Source organism: Panthera leo, chromosome D4, assembly GCF_018350215.1.
Source record: "Panthera leo isolate Ple1 chromosome D4, P.leo_Ple1_pat1.1, whole genome shotgun sequence".
Taxonomy (NCBI): Eukaryota; Metazoa; Chordata; class Mammalia; order Carnivora; family Felidae; genus Panthera; species Panthera leo.
In genome coordinates this window covers 42202531-42222599 of record NC_056691.1, presented here as the reverse complement: position 1 = coordinate 42222599, position 20069 = coordinate 42202531, and the positions used below count along the sequence as shown (strand labels likewise).

Below are 20069 nucleotides of genomic sequence, written 5' to 3'. Positions count from 1 at the left end.
TAAGAATATGAGTAGTTCATGTATTATTTACTTATCCTTGACTTTTCCAGAAGTATAGATGCTGTTGTTTGTTCATATAAATGTAAAATAAATGTGTTTAAAACTGCTTTTATTTTTAATCTTTACACAGAAACATTTATAATGGCTTTCCAAAAATCACAGGACAGTAATGGATGTGTATATTTTTTGCTATTTTGAAAAACACATTTTAGCTCTTTTTATCCTTGGTTCATTTTTAAAAGAGACAATTAGGTTAAGCAAAAAGAACTCTAATGAAAAAGTTTTCGAATACATTACATGCTGTTGGTGATGTCAAAACAAAAGCTGGCTATGACTAGAAAAGCAGGGCTCTCACCTGCCAATAAACTGCCCTTGATCACTTACAAGAGGGGCACATCCCAGCAGACTCTATGTGTATTAAAAAAATACTTGAAAGGAAAGAAAAAGTATCACACAGGTCACAGCAGCCGTCTCAATGGACCCCTCAGGGATTTCAACTCGTCTTGGCCTTGTCATCCTCTATGCAGCTTTCCACTCGGCCCAGAAAATGTCGATAGGAAAATGTTTGAGGGGCCTCTGGTGGAAATTTTTTCATTCTTCCTGCATTGACAGGATGCCAAATCAATATTTACTTCCCACTAACAAGCTGCTCGAGGTCTCAGTAGAAAATATTGTAGAGAATGCGGGAAGACACAGTAATAAACAGCTGTCTGGCTGTGAGGAAAACATGAATTGACTGGAAACAGGTCCATAGTAAAAGGTCACTGAAACCCATGAACTCCTCAGGTGTCCATATCAACTACTAACTTTAAAGACACATAATAAAGAATCTCTTTTCCTAAGAGGGCTGAGAGAACGGATCCTTTTCAGTGTAGCTAGCATAGAGGATGACTCAATAATTTAATTAATGCATTTGCTAAGACCTATGTTGGCTCTTCCCAAGGCATGTGTTTCATTTGTTAAGTCCAAAAGTACAAATAGAGGGTTAACTTTCCTGTCTACCTATTGGAATACTTCTTTACCTAACAGAAGTAAATAATGTGTAACTATTTGCAAAAAGTTAGACATCGAGTAAAAATGTAAGGCTTGAAATGTTTTTTTGAGAAGTTTTAATACATGAAGCAGAAAAATGAAATACCTGTCCTTCAAGAAGTTTCTGAATGTACAACAGCCATTCCCGATCATTTTCAGCATCTATCTTCGTCCTTTCTATTTCCTAAATGAAGAAAATCAAAAGACTGGTGTTAATTGTAAGTACATGAACTTGATCATACTGTCAGGTAACTAAATAAATTTAGAGAGATACTGGCAGAATAGAATTCAACAAAGACCAGCCTGTCCCTCCAGAGGAGGGAATATGCAAATCTGTGCTCTTAATACTACTTTATAAATACCAACATGCGGAAGATAAAGCTCTATCTCTCTATTTCACAATACAATTCAGGAATATTTTATTTCTGCATTCACAGTGGAGACTGAGGTAGAGACTGAGGTGGAGGTAAAAGCGATTAAAATCAAGCAAAAAATAAGACAGAGCTGTACAGAGGTGCCTGGCTGGCTGCCTGGCTTGTGATGCTTGATCTTGGCATCATGGGTTAAAGTCCCACACTGGGTGTAGGGATTACTTAAATAAGTAAATAAACTTAATAAAAAGACAGAGCTATATAAAATAATCATTTACAAGGGACTCTTGTAAGATAACATAAAACCTTATACTGAAACAATATGACTCGTCAATAGATAATTAAGGAGTAATTGTTACAGGTAAAAACAAAATAGGATGTGACATGCCACTGGGGTATTTAAATGCTTACTTATTTAAAATATCCAATAACTGACTGATAAGCAAGGGGCTCTTCAATTTAACAGTGTTGTAAGTGCCTAAATATTTCAGCCTTTCAATTATCGAGGTAATATATTTCTGAAAATACAATGCATTCATATGTGCTGTTGATTATTCAGTTAAAATCATGATTCAAAATAAAATAAAATAAAATCATGATTCAGTTTACAAAAAGACGACTTTTCAAAAAGGGAAAGGTTTTTGGGAAACTAACATTTGTTGAAATTTACTGTATGCCAGGTATCCCACTAGGCACTTCATATGGAATATCAATTTTTACATGAATTTGCTAGAATTCAGTGTAGCTTAAAGAATATAAGTCAGCTGGTTTGGGCTCTGCTTGGACAAGTCTAGTCAACTCTCTAGACCTCTGAAAAGACGCAGGGATCTAACTAAGCTCTGATCTATAATTAAACCTAGTAAATGTATCAAGGTGCACTAATCCTCCTAGAACAGGGTGTTTGTACTAGTGTCCTTTTTCTTCCAGGAGGACTTGCACTGAAGGTTATGTGATATGCAAACTTCAGTGCTGTACGTTCTGGCTCTAGAATACATCTGCCCAGAGGCAGAGGCTGGGGTACTATTTCTTCACAGAAATGTGCCAGCTACTCTTTGGGACTATAAAGAGAGATCTAATTCATATACTCAAAGGGAAAACTTTTTTCTAACTTGTCCATTCAGAGAGGGTACTTTTTCCTAATTTGTAAGCCCAGAGAGGGCATCTTTTGAGACCACACAAAGCCGATGGGCCTGTCTTCCAGAACATTTATCTGTGTGTATGCACACACATGCACACACAAATACACACATACATGAGGGCTTTTGGAAATCTGCTTGTTTTAAAGCTCTTAGGCAACAGTGGAGGACTCAATCCTAATTTTCTGTTAGGATTCTCATTGTCAATCAACAAATATTAATTAAATGTCTATAATAATGTATAGTTAACACCCTTGCCAGAGACACTATTATTTCTTGTGTGTCTTGTATTTGATACTATATTTGATAATGCTCCTGTCCTTCAAAGTTCAGAATTCACAAAGTGAATTCAAAGTGTAGAAGTCATGGGCATTGTGGCATAGGTGCTAAAAAAAAGGCAAACTGATAGTTCACTATCCTGTTCACCCATGGGATGAAAATAATTTCATAGGTGGACCTCTTTTCTAAGAATTCCTAGAAGTTTAAAAACTGCAGTTTTTGCAGTTTGAAAATTGTAGATCTGCTCTGTTCCAGAATTTTTTTTTCTCCAGAAGTTTTCTGAGAAGCTGACAGGGGTGCTGGAGGATGTTCTCATACAAATATTCACGTCTACCATTTTAGTTATTCATTGAGCAAATATGTATTGGGAAGCTACTAGTGCTGTCATCTCTTTAAATGTTTGCAAACAGTAAAGTCTAGTATTCATGTATTAAAGTTCAGAGACTTAGTAGTAGAACAGGATTATCATCCTCAGGTCTCATAGAAGACTACGTATAGGATGAGCTTCTATTGTCAATGAGGAAACAACTATGTTTAAAAATGCAGTGGCCTCCCCAGGGGTACAGAATTGCTACTGAAGACTCATATCTGTATGCATATCAATTCACTCAGACAGGAGTACTTTAGCCAATTTAAAGCCATAAATATATTTTTCTTTAACTTCATCAACAATAATTTTGAATTTATCTAGGAAAGCCAATAGATTTACTATTTTTACTCACATCGGAGGAAAGGTCCTCAAATCAATGATGACCCACCTTAACTAAATCCATTCAAACTGGCTTAATTAAAAATAGTATCTTATAAGATATATGATTAACTAAATTAAAGAAAATGGAAGTGACAGGAAAGGACTTGAATAACAAAGAAGCAGGTCTAAAGGTTCTATGTACTGGCTTATTTCTGTATTACACAGTTAAATTTTTCTAAAGGTTTTCTGAGTTGGTTAATACCCTTGATGTAACTTTCACTAGTACATTGTCAAGCTTACCTTCATTAATATTATATTAAAGATGAAACTCTAAGAATTATAAAACAAATAAAAGTATTTGCTTAAGTTCAATGTGTAAAGAGCCCTTGATTAATAAATACTTAAATGACCTTACCATTTCATCTTCTGTATCTAATATTTCCTCTAGATCTGACCGTGAAATGTTGAGAATAGAAGCTGCCAACGTCTGGGCTTTATGGGTTGAAGTTCTGCAAGTGTCCCTGTTTTTCTGCATTTTTTTACGCTCTCTGATTTGTTGCCTTATTTCATAGACATCATTTTGTAATTCTTTGACCAAAGCCTGCAACACATTGGAAAGAATGTGGGCTCATATGGAAGTCATAAATGAAGACAAAGCAGTCATAATATAAAAATATAAGGATATCAGCAAATCATTGCTTATTAGAATTACTCTGATTTTATTTATTTTGGAACACAATAGATTGCTCTTTACTTATTGTCTGTATGTAATAAAAGCTCTCTTAAATGAACACTCAACCAACTTGCTGGATTAACCAAACTCTCCAATCCCTCTTTCAGGTTTACGAACTGATATCCTGGTTGGTGAGCTCTTGCATCAGGCAGGCTACTTTTCATCATGCCAGAGCACAACTACTCCTGCCCACAGAGCTGATGCCAATTGTTGTTTGTTTATTGCTGAATGTGTGCATATTCGTTGTAACAGGTTAATTATATTTTTAATTTAATTATTACATAAACTGGTGAAATATGGCTACAGAAAGAGAGCAATTTCTATTTTATTAAAACTGGATCAGAAATCCTTTGCAAAGACTTGATCAAGGCAAGTTGAGTAAAAGTGCAATTGAAATATTTGTGGGAAAGATCACAATAAAGATAAAATAAAATAAAAAAAAACCCAAATCCAAAACCATAGGACTACTTCACAAGAGTCTTTAAGTTCTCCTTTTCAGAAACGAATCAATGCTAGTCTATACCATGCCTACCCAAGCATGAGAAAAGGACACCCCTTACTCTGGGTAGACAGAGCTCTGGACCTCGGGTGCCTGGCTTCGTGAGCTGAGAGCAGCCTAGCCAGATGTTTGGGTTGTTTTTCTTTTTTTTTTCTTTTTTAAAGTTTATTTATTTTTGAGAGAGAGAGAGAGAGCGAGCGAGTGCGCGCAAGTGAGAGCTGGGGAGGGGCAGAGAGAAAGGGAGACACAGAATCTAAAGCAGGCTCCAGGCTCTGAGCTTAACCAACTGAGCCATCTAGGCACCCCTGTTTGGGTTTTTCAATCTTATGCCAGCTCAAGGAATGTTGCAATAAATAACAGTGCTCATGTATACATTTTGCATCTCTAGGATATATCCATAGAAGAGAAATTGCTGGACCAATGGGTGTGTCTAACTGTAATTCTGAAAACCGTTAATGTCCCCACCCTCCAAGACAGTACCAAGATATACCTCTACAAAGAACATATGAAAGTATTTGTGGGGCACCTGGGTGGCTCAACTGGTTAAGTGTCCAACTTTGGCTCAGGTCATGATCGCACAGTTTATGAGTTCAAGTCCCACATAGGGCTCTCTGCTGTCAGTGTGGAGCCTGCTTCTGATCCTCTGTCCACCCCCTTCCCCGCCCCTCCCCAGCTCGTGCTCTGTCTCTCTCTCTCTCTCTCTCTCTCTCAAGAACAAATAAACATTAAAAGAGGGGCTCCTGGGTGGCTCAGTCATTTGAGTGTGGGACTCTTGACCTCGGCTCAGGTCATGATCTCACCGTTGGTGAGTTCAATCCCTGGATCAGGAGCTGCGCTGAAAACACAGAGCCTGCTTGGGATTCTCTCTCCCTCTCTCTGCCCCTCCCCCTCAGCTCATGCTGTCTCTGTCTCTCTCAAAATAAATAAATAAACTTAAAAAAAAAGTACTTGTTTCTGCATACCGTTATCAAAACACCAATCTGGGATTTTACCGTAGCTTGTTTTTTCACTGTATGTGTCAGTTTCATTTCCCTTATGAAAAAAAAGTTGAACATCAGCCTTAAGAAATAATTATATTTCTTTTCTCATTTTTTTGTTTTTCTTAGTGATTTACAGGAATCATTTATATATTGGGGATATTATATTTATTGTATATATGTGAATTTTTTCATTCTTTGTATTTTTCTTTTCACGGTAATTAGTGTTTCATGCCAAGGAAAAATATTTCTTATTTTTAATATACTCAATGGTTCTTTTCCTTTCTTTCTCACTTTTGAATTTAGTGTGTTACTTCAAAGTATTCTCCACAATGAGACATATATAAATGCATTTTCTAACCATGACTTTTTCTGCTACTTTTAAGTTTTTATTTTTCAATTTTCAATTTGTTACCCATTGGTCATCATTTTGAAATTGCTACATAAAATCATACTCAGTTGTCCCACAACCATTCATTAGAAAGTTCACCTTCCTCCCAGTGAACTCCTGTGTGTTTGGGTCAGTTTCTGGACTTTCTGTTCCGTTCCATCTCTCTTTTTATTAGTGAAGTGTTAGAACATATTTAAGCTAGTGAGGCTTTATAATAAATGTTAACATTTGGCAGGCTATCTCCCTCTCATTACCCTTCTTTTTCAGATTTTTCTTGGTAATTTTTGCTTGTTTGGTTTTCCATATGGAACATTGTCTAGTTTCCCTCCCCTTAAAAACCAAATCTTACTGGTAATTTTATTTCAATCATGTTACATTTCATTTGGATCAGGCTAACATTTTTACATGTTTGAGTCTTCCTAATTGAAGACCATGGAGTTCCTTCCCAGTTAAATCTTTATTTGCATTTCTTAGAATCATTTTTAAGTTTTCTCTTTATAGATCTAGCTTATTCCTGAGCATTTTATTTTTGGGGGGCTGCTTCTTTTTTTTAAAGTTTATTTATTTTTGAGAGAGAGGGAAAGTGTGAGTGGAGGGGCAAAAAGAGAAGGAAAGAGAGAATCTCAAGTAGGCTCCACACTGTCAGCACAGAGCCCAATGTGGGGTTCAAACCCACGAACCCTGAGATCATGACCTGATTGGGGGCTGCTTCTAATACCGACTGTTGTTTGTATATATAAAGATTGTTGACATATATTTAGCTTACTGAAGCTTCTTATTTGTTATAATTTTTCAGCTCCTTAGTTTCTAGGGACTGAATCGTATCTTCAAATATTGATAATTTTATCTCTTATTTTCCAAATATTACACCTCTAATTTCTTTTCTGATTGCATCAGTTAAGTTCCTCCCAAACAGTATTAAATAGTAGTACTGATGTGCCAGAAGCCAAGCTCTCCAACCAGCCTGATGGCAGGGCCCTGGGAGGTGGACGGATTGGCACTGCATGGCGGCCCACTGAAAGTGAAGCTTCTCATACTCCTGCTTTTATGTAATTTGGCCTTAGCATTGGTCAGGGCAGCCCCCCTCCCAGTGAAAGCACCTGGGGATTTGTCGGTTGGGGAATTGCCCACGACAGGCCCCCCGGGAAAAGAACCACTGGGGAAAGAAAGAAGATTCCGCAAGGAAATCATGCAGCCCTACATCCAGCCCTTGCCACCCCCTATAAAGACTCCTCTCCCTAAAGGAAGGACGGCCCCATATATTTTCCAGCCAAGGAGGGGGACAAACGGGTTCGAAATCCCCACTCTGGCAACAAAGGAATGTATCTACGGATACAAGTTACTCCAACCCCTAGGCCCATTTGGCCCCCAGGAGGCATTCCAGATGATAACTGGACCTGGTGGGTTAAGGTACAGAACGGTTCATTAGTTCCTAGGTATACATTGTCTCTCTGGGAGCGCATAAGGCGTGGGTTCCCAGGGCCCTCTTGGCTCCCTCTGGGCACCCCAGACCAAAGTGAATACTTTTGTTCCTTGTACCGCAAATGGTTCAAAGGAACAATTAAGAAGTCACATCCCTGTAAACGTTCCCCTTGAGGTGTTGAGAGCTAGATGACCTTGAAAGGGCAGGAGGGAACGTTACAAGAAAATAACTATGTTGTTCCTTAATGGGTGATTACACAAAGGAACATCTTTAGAATCAGGTAATGCCAGAAAACATAGATGACACACGTTATAAGGAAACTGCTAACAAATATAATGCCACGCTTGCCACAATAAAGCGGCCAGTCTAACATACTGCTGTGGTCTGTGTCCATTTGTTATTTTCGCGACGCCGTTCATCCTTTGGGAACCCCTGGACCTGCTGGAGCTGGAATCCGGCACTGATAGACATGCTTGACTTCTTCCTAACTTTAGTGACAGTCCTTTTACTTCTTAGGAAATACTATGCCAGCTTTGAGATGAGAGCCATATTTTAATGTTAAGAAATATATTTTAATATATTAATCTATAATATGTAATTTAATAGTTTTCTACTCATTTTTATTTCTTATAAAAATATCAAATTGTCTTAAGCCCATTTTACCATCCATATAAACTATCATGATTTTCCATCATAAAGCTATTAATAGGATTATTAGTAATTTTCTTGGATTTGAATTATCCTTGCATTTCTGGAATAAACTCCAGTTGGTGTGCTATATTATTTTTTGATGTGCTGTTGACCTCTATTTGCCAACATTTTATCATAGGATTTCTACATTAATGTGAGATTGATTTCTTTTAGTTTTGTGCAGTCTTTTTTTTTGTAACAATCTATAATGGTGTAATTTATTCACCAAATTCTAAAAATAATCCACACAAAATAATTTTCTTTACAAAACAACTTGAAAAATAGTTAATCAAGGGGGCGCCTATGTGGCTCAGTCAGTTAAGCATCCAATTTTTTTTTAAAATTTAAATCCAAGTTAGTCAACAAATAGTGTAATAATGACTTCAGCAATAGAATTTAGTAATTCATCACTTACATATAACACCCAGTGTGTGCAGTCTTTTTAAAAAAAAATTGGAGGTACCTTTCTCTTTCCATGTGCTACAGTAGTTTTGATGAGATTAAATTGATCTGTTCTTTACTGGTAGCACTTGTCTGAATTTGGCTTACTTAGTATTTACTGAAAGGGAAGGTAAGAAGGTACGTTTCTGACAACTTGGTTTTAGTATTCTCTTTGTTCTAGAGCAAAATTTGGAACATTATATTTTCCTAGAAAACTTTCCATTTCATCCAGGCTTTCAAATTTATTTGCATGTAGTTGAGCTAAGTAGCCTGCCATGATACCCCCCACCCCCCGAGTCTGTGGCTACTGTTATTTATCACTTGTTTCACATAGTTGTACTTTCTTTTTTCTTAATTAGGTAAGGTAATGCCAGGTCCATCTATTTTATTACTTTTTCTTTTTAAATGTTTGTTTATTTATTTATTTTGAGAGACAGAGAGAGAGAGAGAGAGAGAGAGAGAGTAGGGGAGGGGCAGAGAGAGAGGAAGACACAGAATCCAAAGCAGGCTCCAGGCTCTAAGCCGGACAGAGCCCCACGAGGGGCTCAAACTCGTGAACCACGAGATCATGACCTGAGCTAAAGTGGGACGCTTACATGACTGAGCCACTCAGGCACCCCATGCTTTTTCTTTTTTAAAAACAACTCTTGTTCACTTATTAATTGTACATTTTTAATTCATTAATTTCTATTTTAATCTTTAGATTCTAGTTATTAGTACTGGAGCTGTTTATTTTCATTTCTTCTTGTTTATTAACGTAAATATGTACAGTTACAATTTTTTTGAGCATTGTTTTAGCCATCCCGTGGGTTCTGATCATTCCAGAATGTTATTCTTTTAGGGATATTCTGTAATTTGTTCACATTTATCTTCTTGACCCAAGAATTTTTTTCTTTTAAATACTGAGGTCATAGTGACCTCTGTTTTCAGGTTTTGTAATTGATTAGTTTTATTGCATTACTCCCAGAGAAAGTTATCTGTAACTATTTCTACCTTTCAGAATTAATTAAGGTTTCCTTTGTGGTACATCTCAGGTCAGATCACCTGGACGCAGAATCTGAGATGAAAATTTGCGTGTGGGAGGTTTTTTGTAGAAACAACAGCTGTAAGAAGCTTCAGGAAGCAGGACTGGAAAAAAATGAAGTGCACTGCAGTTCCTGCAGAGGCTTCATGCCAGCTTATTGGGAGCTCTGGAGCTTCAGAGTTGTCTCATCTTTGTTTTTTCCCCTTTATACATGACACGAACTTTTTACTTGGCTCTTCTTTCTTTTTTTCCCATCCAGAAGCTTTACTAAAACACGCCTAGGGTATGACACATTTAAGATCAATTTTCCCTGGTTCATTTTATGTTCTTATAAGTCTTTATTTCTGGAAATTGTTGCTGAATTACAACTTCAATATTTGTTCTCCTCCTTGAAGACCCCAATTATACATATGTTGAGTCTCTGTCACATGATTCATAAATCCTTTTCCCCCTAATACATTTTATTTTTAAACTTAGACATAATAAGTGAAATAGTGCATATGCATTTTAAGTGTTTCGTTTAATGAGCTTTGAGAATTGTATGCATGTATGTAGCCACTACCCTGCTCAAGATATAAAACATCTTCATACTCCAAAAATTTCTCTGATGTCCCTTCCTAGGCAATTCCTCCCACAGCCACACACCAAGTGTTGACACACACACACATTCTTATGAAACCAACAATATATATATTTTTCTGAGATAACTTATTTTCTTTTACTTCTTTGCTTTTCTGCCAACTAGCAAGTTGGCAGTTCATCTGCCTAAGTTCATCTGCTCCTATGTCTCATCATATTTTCCTTAAATTCTTACATTTAATTCTACCTTAAACATATCCTTTTTAGAAGAAATTATTAACATTTTAAACTCATACCAATATTAAAACAATTTTTTTAATGTTTTTATTTATTTTTCAGAGACAGAGAGAGACACAGCATGAGTGGGGAAGGGGCAGAGGGAGAGGGAGACACAGAATCCAAAGCAGGTTCCAGGCTCTGAGATGTCAGCACACAGCCCAATGCAGGGCTCAGACTCATGAACCACGAGATCATGACCTGAGCTGAAGTCAGACACAACAGAATGAGCCACCCAGGAGCCCCATACTAATATATTTTCATCTACTCGATAGCAACTTATCTGTGGTGAAACTTTTTTTTCCTGCCATTTACTTTTTGTTTCTTTTTTCCATTCTTATTCTAGTATATTTGTATGGATACTATGTTGGTTCATTTCTCAGAACTCAGTTTTTAAAGAGATTTTTTCCTAGATCACCTATTTGCAGAAAGTTACATAGCAGAGGGGCCTGTGCTATCTTCCAGACTAGTGACACTTTGCATATGACTTTAATTTTTTTAATGAATTCCATTAGCCAGGTTATTTTTGTTATGGTTTGGTTGTTTTCGTCTTTTTCTTTTAATACTGTAAGGAAACTCTTCTTTTGCCTGCTGTGAGAAAAGCTGCCTCCTTCAGATATTCATTGTCTATGTTATTCTTCATTAGGCCCTGCCTCCTCAATTCTTTGGAAGCAAACCAGTTCTAGGATGGCTATCACAAGCCATTGCAGACCTGTTCCACTGTTGCAAATAGGGGATATCAGATTTGCACCTCATGTGCACTTCATCTTCTAAGAGGTCTTGATCTTTCAGAGATCTGTAGCACCTAAGTCTTCTTTCCATGGTGTCTTATATCTGTGTCCTTTTGCATGCTTTCACTAATAACCTGTTTTTCACTGTTCTTCCATGTATTTTGAAATACAAAGTTTTAGCTATAACCTAGGTTGGCTGTGAAAAGGAGTTGAGTTTTTCTTCATCATTCTTGTCTTCTGCATGATTCCAAAGGCGCAAAGGAGGGGTAGTGATGATTTTGCCTCTCTATAATCAAGTCATAATTTTCCAAAGTGCATTTCCCTCTAACATTTTATTATGAAAAGCTTCAAACATCCAGAAAAGTTGAAATAAATGTATGGTGTACAAATATGTACCCACTAGGGATGCCTGGGAGGCTCAGTCAGTTAAGTGTCCGACTTCAGCTCAGGTCATGATCTCACAGTTTGTGAGTTCAAGTCTCACATCGGGTTCTGCACTGGCAGCCCAGAACCTGGAGCCTGTTTCAAATTCTGTGTCTCCATCTCTCTCTCTCTGCCCCTCCCTCACTTGTGCGCTCTCTCTCTCAAAAATAAATAAACATTAAAAACACAGAAACAAATATGTACCCACTACCTACATGCTACAATTATTTTGCATTTTCACATATCCATCAATCCATCTTACTTTGTTGATGCATTTCAAAGGGGCTGCAGAAATCTACACAGCTCCCCCCAAACACTTGAGCATTCACATCATTAACGAAACGTCAATATTTATTATGGTTCTCTTTAATACATTTTGAAGTGAAATTCATATAAAGTGAAATGCATAAGTCTTAATTACAGTTTCATCAGCTTTGACAAATGAAAACACTGGATAATCCAGACCCAGATCAAAGTAAAGAACACTTCCATCACTTCAGAAAGTTTGCTTGTGTCCCTTCCTAGCCAATCCAAATCCTAGCCCCAAAGGCAAAACCACTGTCTATAATTTTGCTTGTTCTATAAATTTATAAATAAAATCATACACCATATACTGGTTTGTGTCTAGATTATTTCACTTATGTTTTTGAGATTCACCCACATTGTTACATATATCAGAAGTTCATTTCAAGGGTGCCTGGATGGCTCAGCTGTTTAAGTGTCTGTCTCTTGATTTCGGCTCAGGTCAAGATCTCACAGTTTGTGGGTTCGAGCCCCACATTGGGCTCTGTGTTAACAGCACAGAGCTTGCTTGGGATTCTCTCTCTCTCCCTCATCCTGCCCCTCCTTCTCCAAAGTAAATAATAAACTCTAAAAAAAAGTTCATTTCATTTTATTGCTGAGTAATATTCCATTATATAATAATATATTTTCTTATAGATAGACACCTGGGGTATTTCCAATTCTTGACTATTATGAATAAAACTGCTATAAATATTGCTGAACACATTTGTGTGTATGTTTGCACACATATGTTTTCATTTCTCTTGGGTAAATACTTAGAAGAAGAATTGCTGAGTCATATCATAGGTGAATGTTTTATTTATTAGAACTAGACCTTTCCCCCAAATCTTCAACCACCAACAATGGATGAAAATTCTCCATTCTCTACATTCATTCCAATATTTGGTAGATTACATGTCTTCCCTTGAATTTATTTAAATATTTTTTAAATGCTACTATAAATTGGAAGTTTTCTATTTCATTTTCCAATTATTTACTGCTAACATATAAAAATAGATCTGATTTTTGTACTTTGGCCTTACATCTCATGAAATGGTTAATCTCTCTTGCTAATACTAGTAGCTGTTTTATAAATCTTTAGGAGTATCTATGTAAAGAATCATGTCTCATCAGAGAAATGCAAATCAAAACCACAATGATTAGTTACTTACAAAGATAGTATGAATGTTAAAAAACAAAAAGTAGTAAGATAGATATGATTACAATTAGTTAATAGATACAAAGATAAAACAGATGTAAAACATGACCTCAAAAACAAAACATGGAGTGAGGAGAATAAAAATGTTGAGCTTTAGAATGGGATCAAACTTAAGTTGTTATCAACTTAAAACAGACTATTATGGATACAATAGATACAAGCTGTTATATGCAAGCCTTATGGTAAGCATAAGAAAATAAAGCTATAGAAAATCGAAAACAATAAAGGGAAAAGAATATAAGGATAACTTATACCTTATATATGAAGAAAGTCATCAAACCACAAAGGAATAGTGCAAGGGAAGAAGAGAAGAACAGAGAGGAACTGTAAATACAGCTAGGAAGCAATTAACAAAATAGTAATAAGCACATACTTACCAATAATTACTTTAAATGTAAATGGACTAAATTCTCCAATCAAAAGACACAGATTGATGGAATAGATAAAAAACCAACACTATCTATCTGTTGCCTACAAGAGACACACTTTAGATGTAAGGACATACAGACTGTGAAGGGATGGAAAAAGATATTCCATGCGAACAGAAACCAAAAGAGAGCTGAAGTACCTATACTTATATTGGATAAAATGGACTTTAAAACAAGGACTGCAAATAAAAGATGAAGAAGGGAGTTACATAATGATAAAGGCGTTAATCTAACAAGAGGATATAACATTTGTAAATATTTATGTATCCAACCTAGAAACACTTAAATATACAAAGCAAATATTAATAGACCTACAGGAAGAAATAAACAGCAATACAATAAAAGTAGGGGATTTTAATACCCACTTATATCAATGGATATAACATCCAGACAGAAAATCAATAAGGAAACATGAGTCTTAAATGACATTAGGCCAGATGTATTTAACAGATATTTGCAAAACATTCCATCCACAAGCAACAGAATACACATTTTTCTTAAGTGCATATGGGACATTTTCCAACATATATCATGTTAGGCCACAAAACAAAACTTAATTTAAGAGAATTAAAATAATATAAAACATCTTTTCTGACCACAATGATATGAAACTAGAATTTAATTCCATTAATAAAACTGGAAAATTAAAAAATATGTGAATATTAAACAACATGCTACTGAATAACCAATGGGAAAGAGAAGAAATCAAGAGAAATAAAAAATACCTTGAGGCAAATGAAAATGGAAATGTAACATCAAAATTTATGGGATGCAGCAAAAATAGTTCTAAAAGGAAAGTTCACAGTAATAAATGCCTATCTCAAGAAACAAGCGTCAAATAAAGAACCTAACTTTATACCTCAAGGAATTAGAAAAAGAAAAACAAATGAAGCCCAAAGAAAGTAGAAAGAAGGAAATAGCAAAGATTAGAGCAGACATACATGAAATAGAAACTAAAAAGACAACAGAAAAGATCAGTGAAACTAAGAGCTGGTTCTTTGAAAAAATAAACAAAATCGACAAACCTTCAGCTACACTCACCAGGAAAAAAGAAAGGATGAAAATAAATCAGAAACAAAATAAATGTTACAACTGGTACAAAGGAATACGTTCCTAGTAACAGACAACTTACCAGAACTGAAGCATGGTGAAATAGAAAATCTGAACAGATTGATTACTAGCAAGGAAGTTGAATCAGTGATCAAAAACCTCCCAACAAACAAACAAAAGTCTAGGACTAGACAGCTTCACTGGTGAAGTCTACCAAACACTCAAATAAGAATGAATATTAATACTTCTCAAACTCTTTCAAAAAGTAGAAGAGGGACAAACTGTTCTAAATACATTTTATGAGGCCAGTATTACCCTGATACCAAAACTAGAAAAGGATCACACACATACACTACAGGCAAATATCACTGAGGAGCATAAAAGCAAATGTTGTGTCTTCAACAAACTATCAGCAAACTGAATTCAGCAATAAATGAAAAGGATCATATACCATGATAAGGTGGGATTTATTCCAGAGATACAAGGATGGCTCAACATTCCCAAATTGGTCAAGGTGATATACCACATTAACAAAAGAATAAAAATCATATGATCATCTAAACAGATGCTTAAGCATTTGATAAAACTCAACATCTGTTTATGATAAAAACTCTCAACAAAGTAGATATAGAGGTAATGTACTTCAACATAATAAAGGCCACATATGACAAGCCCACAACTAACATCATAGTCAAAGGTGGAAAGCTGAAAGCTTTTCCTCTAAGATCAGGAATAAGACAAATATGTCCACTCTTGCTATTTTCATTCAACATAGCATTGGAAGTCCTGTTAGAGAAATTAGGAAATAAATAAATCAGTAAACAAATGGCATCTAGATTGGAGAAGAAGTAAAACTGTCACTATTTGTAAAGCACATGATATTATATAAAGAAAAATCTTAAACATTCCATCAAAAAACTGTTAGAACTAATTAACAAATTCAGAGTAAAGCTGCAGGATACAAAATCAATACACAAAAACCAGTCACTGTTTTTTACACTAATAATGAATATCAGAAAGAAATTAAGGGAAAAAAATCCCATTTACAATTGCATCAAAAAGAACAAAATACCTAGGAATAAATTTAACCAAAGTGAAAGACTTATATATTGAAAACTATAAGACATTAATGAAAGAAACTGAGTGTAGGTCTTTCTGCCCATGGGTCCTGTCCCCATGCTTTAATAAAAACACCTTTTTTACATGAAAGAAAGAAAGAAAGAAAGAAAGAAAGAAAGAAAAGAAGACAGACATTGAAGAAGATACAAATAAATGGAAAGATATTTCACAGTCATGGTTGGAAGAATTAATACTGTTAAAATGTCCACACTCTCCAATACATAGATTCAAAGCAATCCCAAATATCCAATAGTATTTTTCACAGAAATAGAAAAATCCAAAAATTTGTATTGTACCATAAAAGAGCCAAATAGTCAAAGCAATTTTGAGAAAAAAGAACAAAGGTGTAGGTATCATGTTCCCTGATTTCAAACTATATTACAAAGCTACAGTAATCAAACTACCTTGAATTTTTTTAAAAAAAGCTATAGTAATCAAAGCCATATGGTACTGGCATAAAAACAGACACATAGTTCAATGGAACAGAACACATATCACAGAAATAAACCTATATGGCCATATATGATCACGATACATATATGGTCAATTAATTTATGATGAAAGAGATAAGAATGTATGATAGGGAAAGGATGGTATCTTCAATAAATGGCATTGGGAAAACTGGACAGACATATGCAGAAGAATGAAATCTGACCACTATCTTATACCATACACAAAAATCGACTCAAAATGGATTAAGGAGTTGAACAGAAGACCTGAAACCATAAAACTAGAGAAAACATAGGCAGCAAGCTCCTGGATATAGGTTTTGGTGATTTTTTTTAGTCTTACGCTAAAAGCAAAAGCAACAAAAGCAAAAAATAAACAACTGGGACTACATCAGATGAACAAGCTTCTGCACAGCAAAGGAAACCACCACAAAATGAAAAGGCAACCTCCTGATTGGGAGAACGTATTTGGAAATCATATATCTGATAAGGGACTAATATTCAAAATATACAAAGAACTCATACAACTTAATAGCAAAAAACAATCTGAGCCAAAATTTGGCAGAGGATCTGAATAGGTGTTTTTCCAAAGAACGTATACAAATGGCCAATAGCTACATGAAAATAGGCTCAACATCATCAATGATCAGGGAAATGCAAATCAAAACCACAATGATATATCACCTCACACCCATTAGAATGTCTACTACCAAAAGACAAGAAATAACAAGTGTTGACAAGGATGCAAAGAAAAAGGTACCTCTGTGCACTGCTGGTGTGAATTTAAATTGGTACAACCACAGTATGGAGGTTCCTCTAAAGATTAAAAATAGAACTACCACATGATCCAACAATTCCACTTCTGGGTGTGTATCCAAAGGAAACAAAAACACTACTTTGAAAAAACATATGTGCTCTTATGTTCAACACAGCATAATAGCTAAGATATGGAGAAAACCTACATGTCCACTGAGATACACACACACACACACACACACACACACACAAGAATACTATTCAGCTATTTAAAAAAGTGAAATCTTGCCATTTGTGACAACATGGATGAACCCTGAGACCATTATACTAAATGAAATAAGTCAGATAGAAAAAGACAAATACTGTACGAACCTTCTTATATGTGGAATCTAAAACAAACAAACCAAACCAAAACCAAACTCATGGATATAGAGAACAGATTGGTGGTTTCAAGAAGTGGGGGGGCAGGTATGGAGAAATGGATGAACTGTTTTTTCTTTTTTTAGTTTAAATAAATTGAATAAAAAATTTTAAAAAGCACACAGAATGAGATATTAGGTGGCTATTATCAAAAATATAACAAGTGTTGGCAAGAATGTGGAGAAATTGGAACCCTTGTGCACTACTGGTGGGACTGGAAAATGGTGGAACTCTATTCTGTCAAACGCTCTATGCCTCTATTTCTACACTAATCATGATGTTTTATTTACCACAGCTTTATAACATGTTTTGGTGTTTGGTAGGGAAAATATTCCTCTCTTTGCCCATTCTTTTTCATTAGCCATCTTTATTCCTACTTGTCAGTTATTTTTTTTAGGTTTATTTATTTACTTTGAGAGAGAGAGAAAGCGAGATCGGAGGAGGGGCAGAGAGAGAGAGGGAGAGAGAGAATCCCAGGCAGGCTCCACACTGTCAGTGCAGAACCAAATGCAGGGCTCATACTCATGAACCGTGAGATCATGACCCAAGCCTAAATCAAGAGTCAGACGCTTACCCAATTGAGCCACCCAGGTGCCCCTTTAGTTATTTTTGTAGAATCGATTTGTCAGTATCTAGAACTGCACTGACATTTAGATTAACTTTGGAATAAATTCTCACATTTACAGTATTGATTCTTCCTATTCTTAAAACAGTATTTATTCCATTTATTTAATAGTTGATTTATGTCCTCCAGTGTTTTTTAGTCTGCTTTATAGGTTTCTTCCACTTGTTAAAACATTTATTCCTGGGTATTTAATAGTTATTTTTATTATTGTAAATAAAAATTTTTAAATAGCATTTTAAAATATATTATTACTTGTAAAGGCTACTTTATTTTGTTGGTTGACCTTTGTTTAGAACTTATTACTGAATTATCTAGTTAGTTCTAATAGCTCATGAGTTGATTCTCTTGGATTTTCTATGTCCAAAAACATGTCACTGACAATCACATTTTGGCTGTATACATCCCGTAATTATATATTTTTCTTGTGTATTTTAATTTACAAGAATCTATAGAACCAGTGTTAATAGTAGCAATGAAAGAGACATCTGTGCCTCATTCCTAAGTGGATACTGCTTTTGGTCTCTATATTCTAAGATGGCTCATCACCATATCTAAATTCTTGCAAGTAATAACAAGGAAAAAAGGAGAAGGTATACACCTTCCTTTTAAAGCCCCAAAACACAGTGGGACAAAAAAACCTGAGACTAACCAAATGTAGAAGAAAAGAAGGACAGCTTCATTTTGCTTGTGTCAGCCTATCACCCAGGCCGGTGCTGCTCAGCATAGACAGGGAACTACCAATATGAAAAGAGTTCCTTCCCCTCCCTGGGAAAGGGAGAGTGGGGTGAGCAATCAGCTTCCCCAGCCTTTTGATGCACTGCAAGAAGGAGCCACTTCAGTTTCACCTGACCCAGAGACTGGCACAAGTGAGGTGTACAGAAATGGCCTGGAACAAGGAAAAAGGGCTTGGGCTACCAGTATCAGACACGTGGCAGGCACAACCTTGTTTCACAGTGGCCTGTTCTGCAGAGGACCCCAACAGCTTTTGCTGCTGAAAAAAACCAACGACCAGGATAGCCCTCATGCACTCCCTGAAGATTTCACCACGGCATTTCCTCCACACAGGTTTTCACAGCACATTAAAGGATCATACACCATGGGGCCAACATTTGCAAACCAATAAATGTGACATACTACAATGAGTGAAGGATAAAAATCACATGATCATCTCAATAGAGGCAGAAAAAGCATTTGACAAAATTCAACAATCCTCTCATGATAATAACTCTCAACAAAGTGGTTATAGAAGGGACATTCCTCAACATAATAAAGGCTATATATGACAAGACCACAGCTTACATCATCCCTGACAATGAAAAGTTGAAAGCTTTCCCTCTAAGATTAGGAACAAGACAAGGGTGCCACTGTCACCACTCTTATTCAACATAGTAGTGGAAGTCTTAGCTAGAGCAATTAAGCAGCAAAAAGAAATCAAAGGCATCCAAATCAGAAAGGAAGAAGTAAAATTATCTCAGTTTTTCCATGACATGATATTATATAGAGAAAATCCTAGAGACTCCAATAAAAACTCATTAAAAAGAATCAAGTTCAATAAGTTGCAGGATGCAAAATCAACATACAAAAATTAATTGTGTGTTTATATACTAACAACAAAACACTGGAAAAAATAAACAATCCCATTTCCAATAGCACTCAAAACAATAGGAAGTGAAAAATCTATATACACTGAAAACGGATGAAGACACTGATGAAAGAAACTGAAGAAAATGCCAGTAAATGGAAAGATATCCCATGTTCATGGATGGGAAGAATTAATATTGTTAAAATGTCCATACTATCCAAAGCCACCTATAGATTCAATGCAATCCCTATCAAAATTCCAACATCATTTTTCACAAAAATAGAAAAACTATCCTAAAATTTATATGGAAACACAAAAGACCTGAATAGTCAAAGCGATCTTGAGAAAGAACAAGACTGGAGGAATCATACTTCCCAATTGGAAACTTTATACAACTCATTCAACTCAATAGCAAAAATCCAAATAATCCAATTTAAAATGGA

At 35.7% G+C, this 20069-nt stretch overlaps 1 protein-coding gene across 2 annotated transcripts in view; it reads right to left on the bottom strand.

The window, feature by feature from the left end:
- The window catches only part of CNTLN (centlein), a 313278-nt gene that overhangs the window by 11129 nt on the left and 282080 nt on the right, over positions 1 to 20069 (bottom strand). For both annotated transcript variants that reach the window (XM_042913157.1, XM_042913158.1), the window contains exons 24-25: positions 3925 to 4110; positions 1139 to 1216 (exon numbers count right to left, since the gene is read on the bottom strand). In XM_042913157.1, coding sequence (XP_042769091.1) covers positions 1139 to 1216; positions 3925 to 4110 — 264 coding nt within the window. The remainder of the gene's footprint in view (positions 1 to 1138; positions 1217 to 3924; positions 4111 to 20069) is intronic.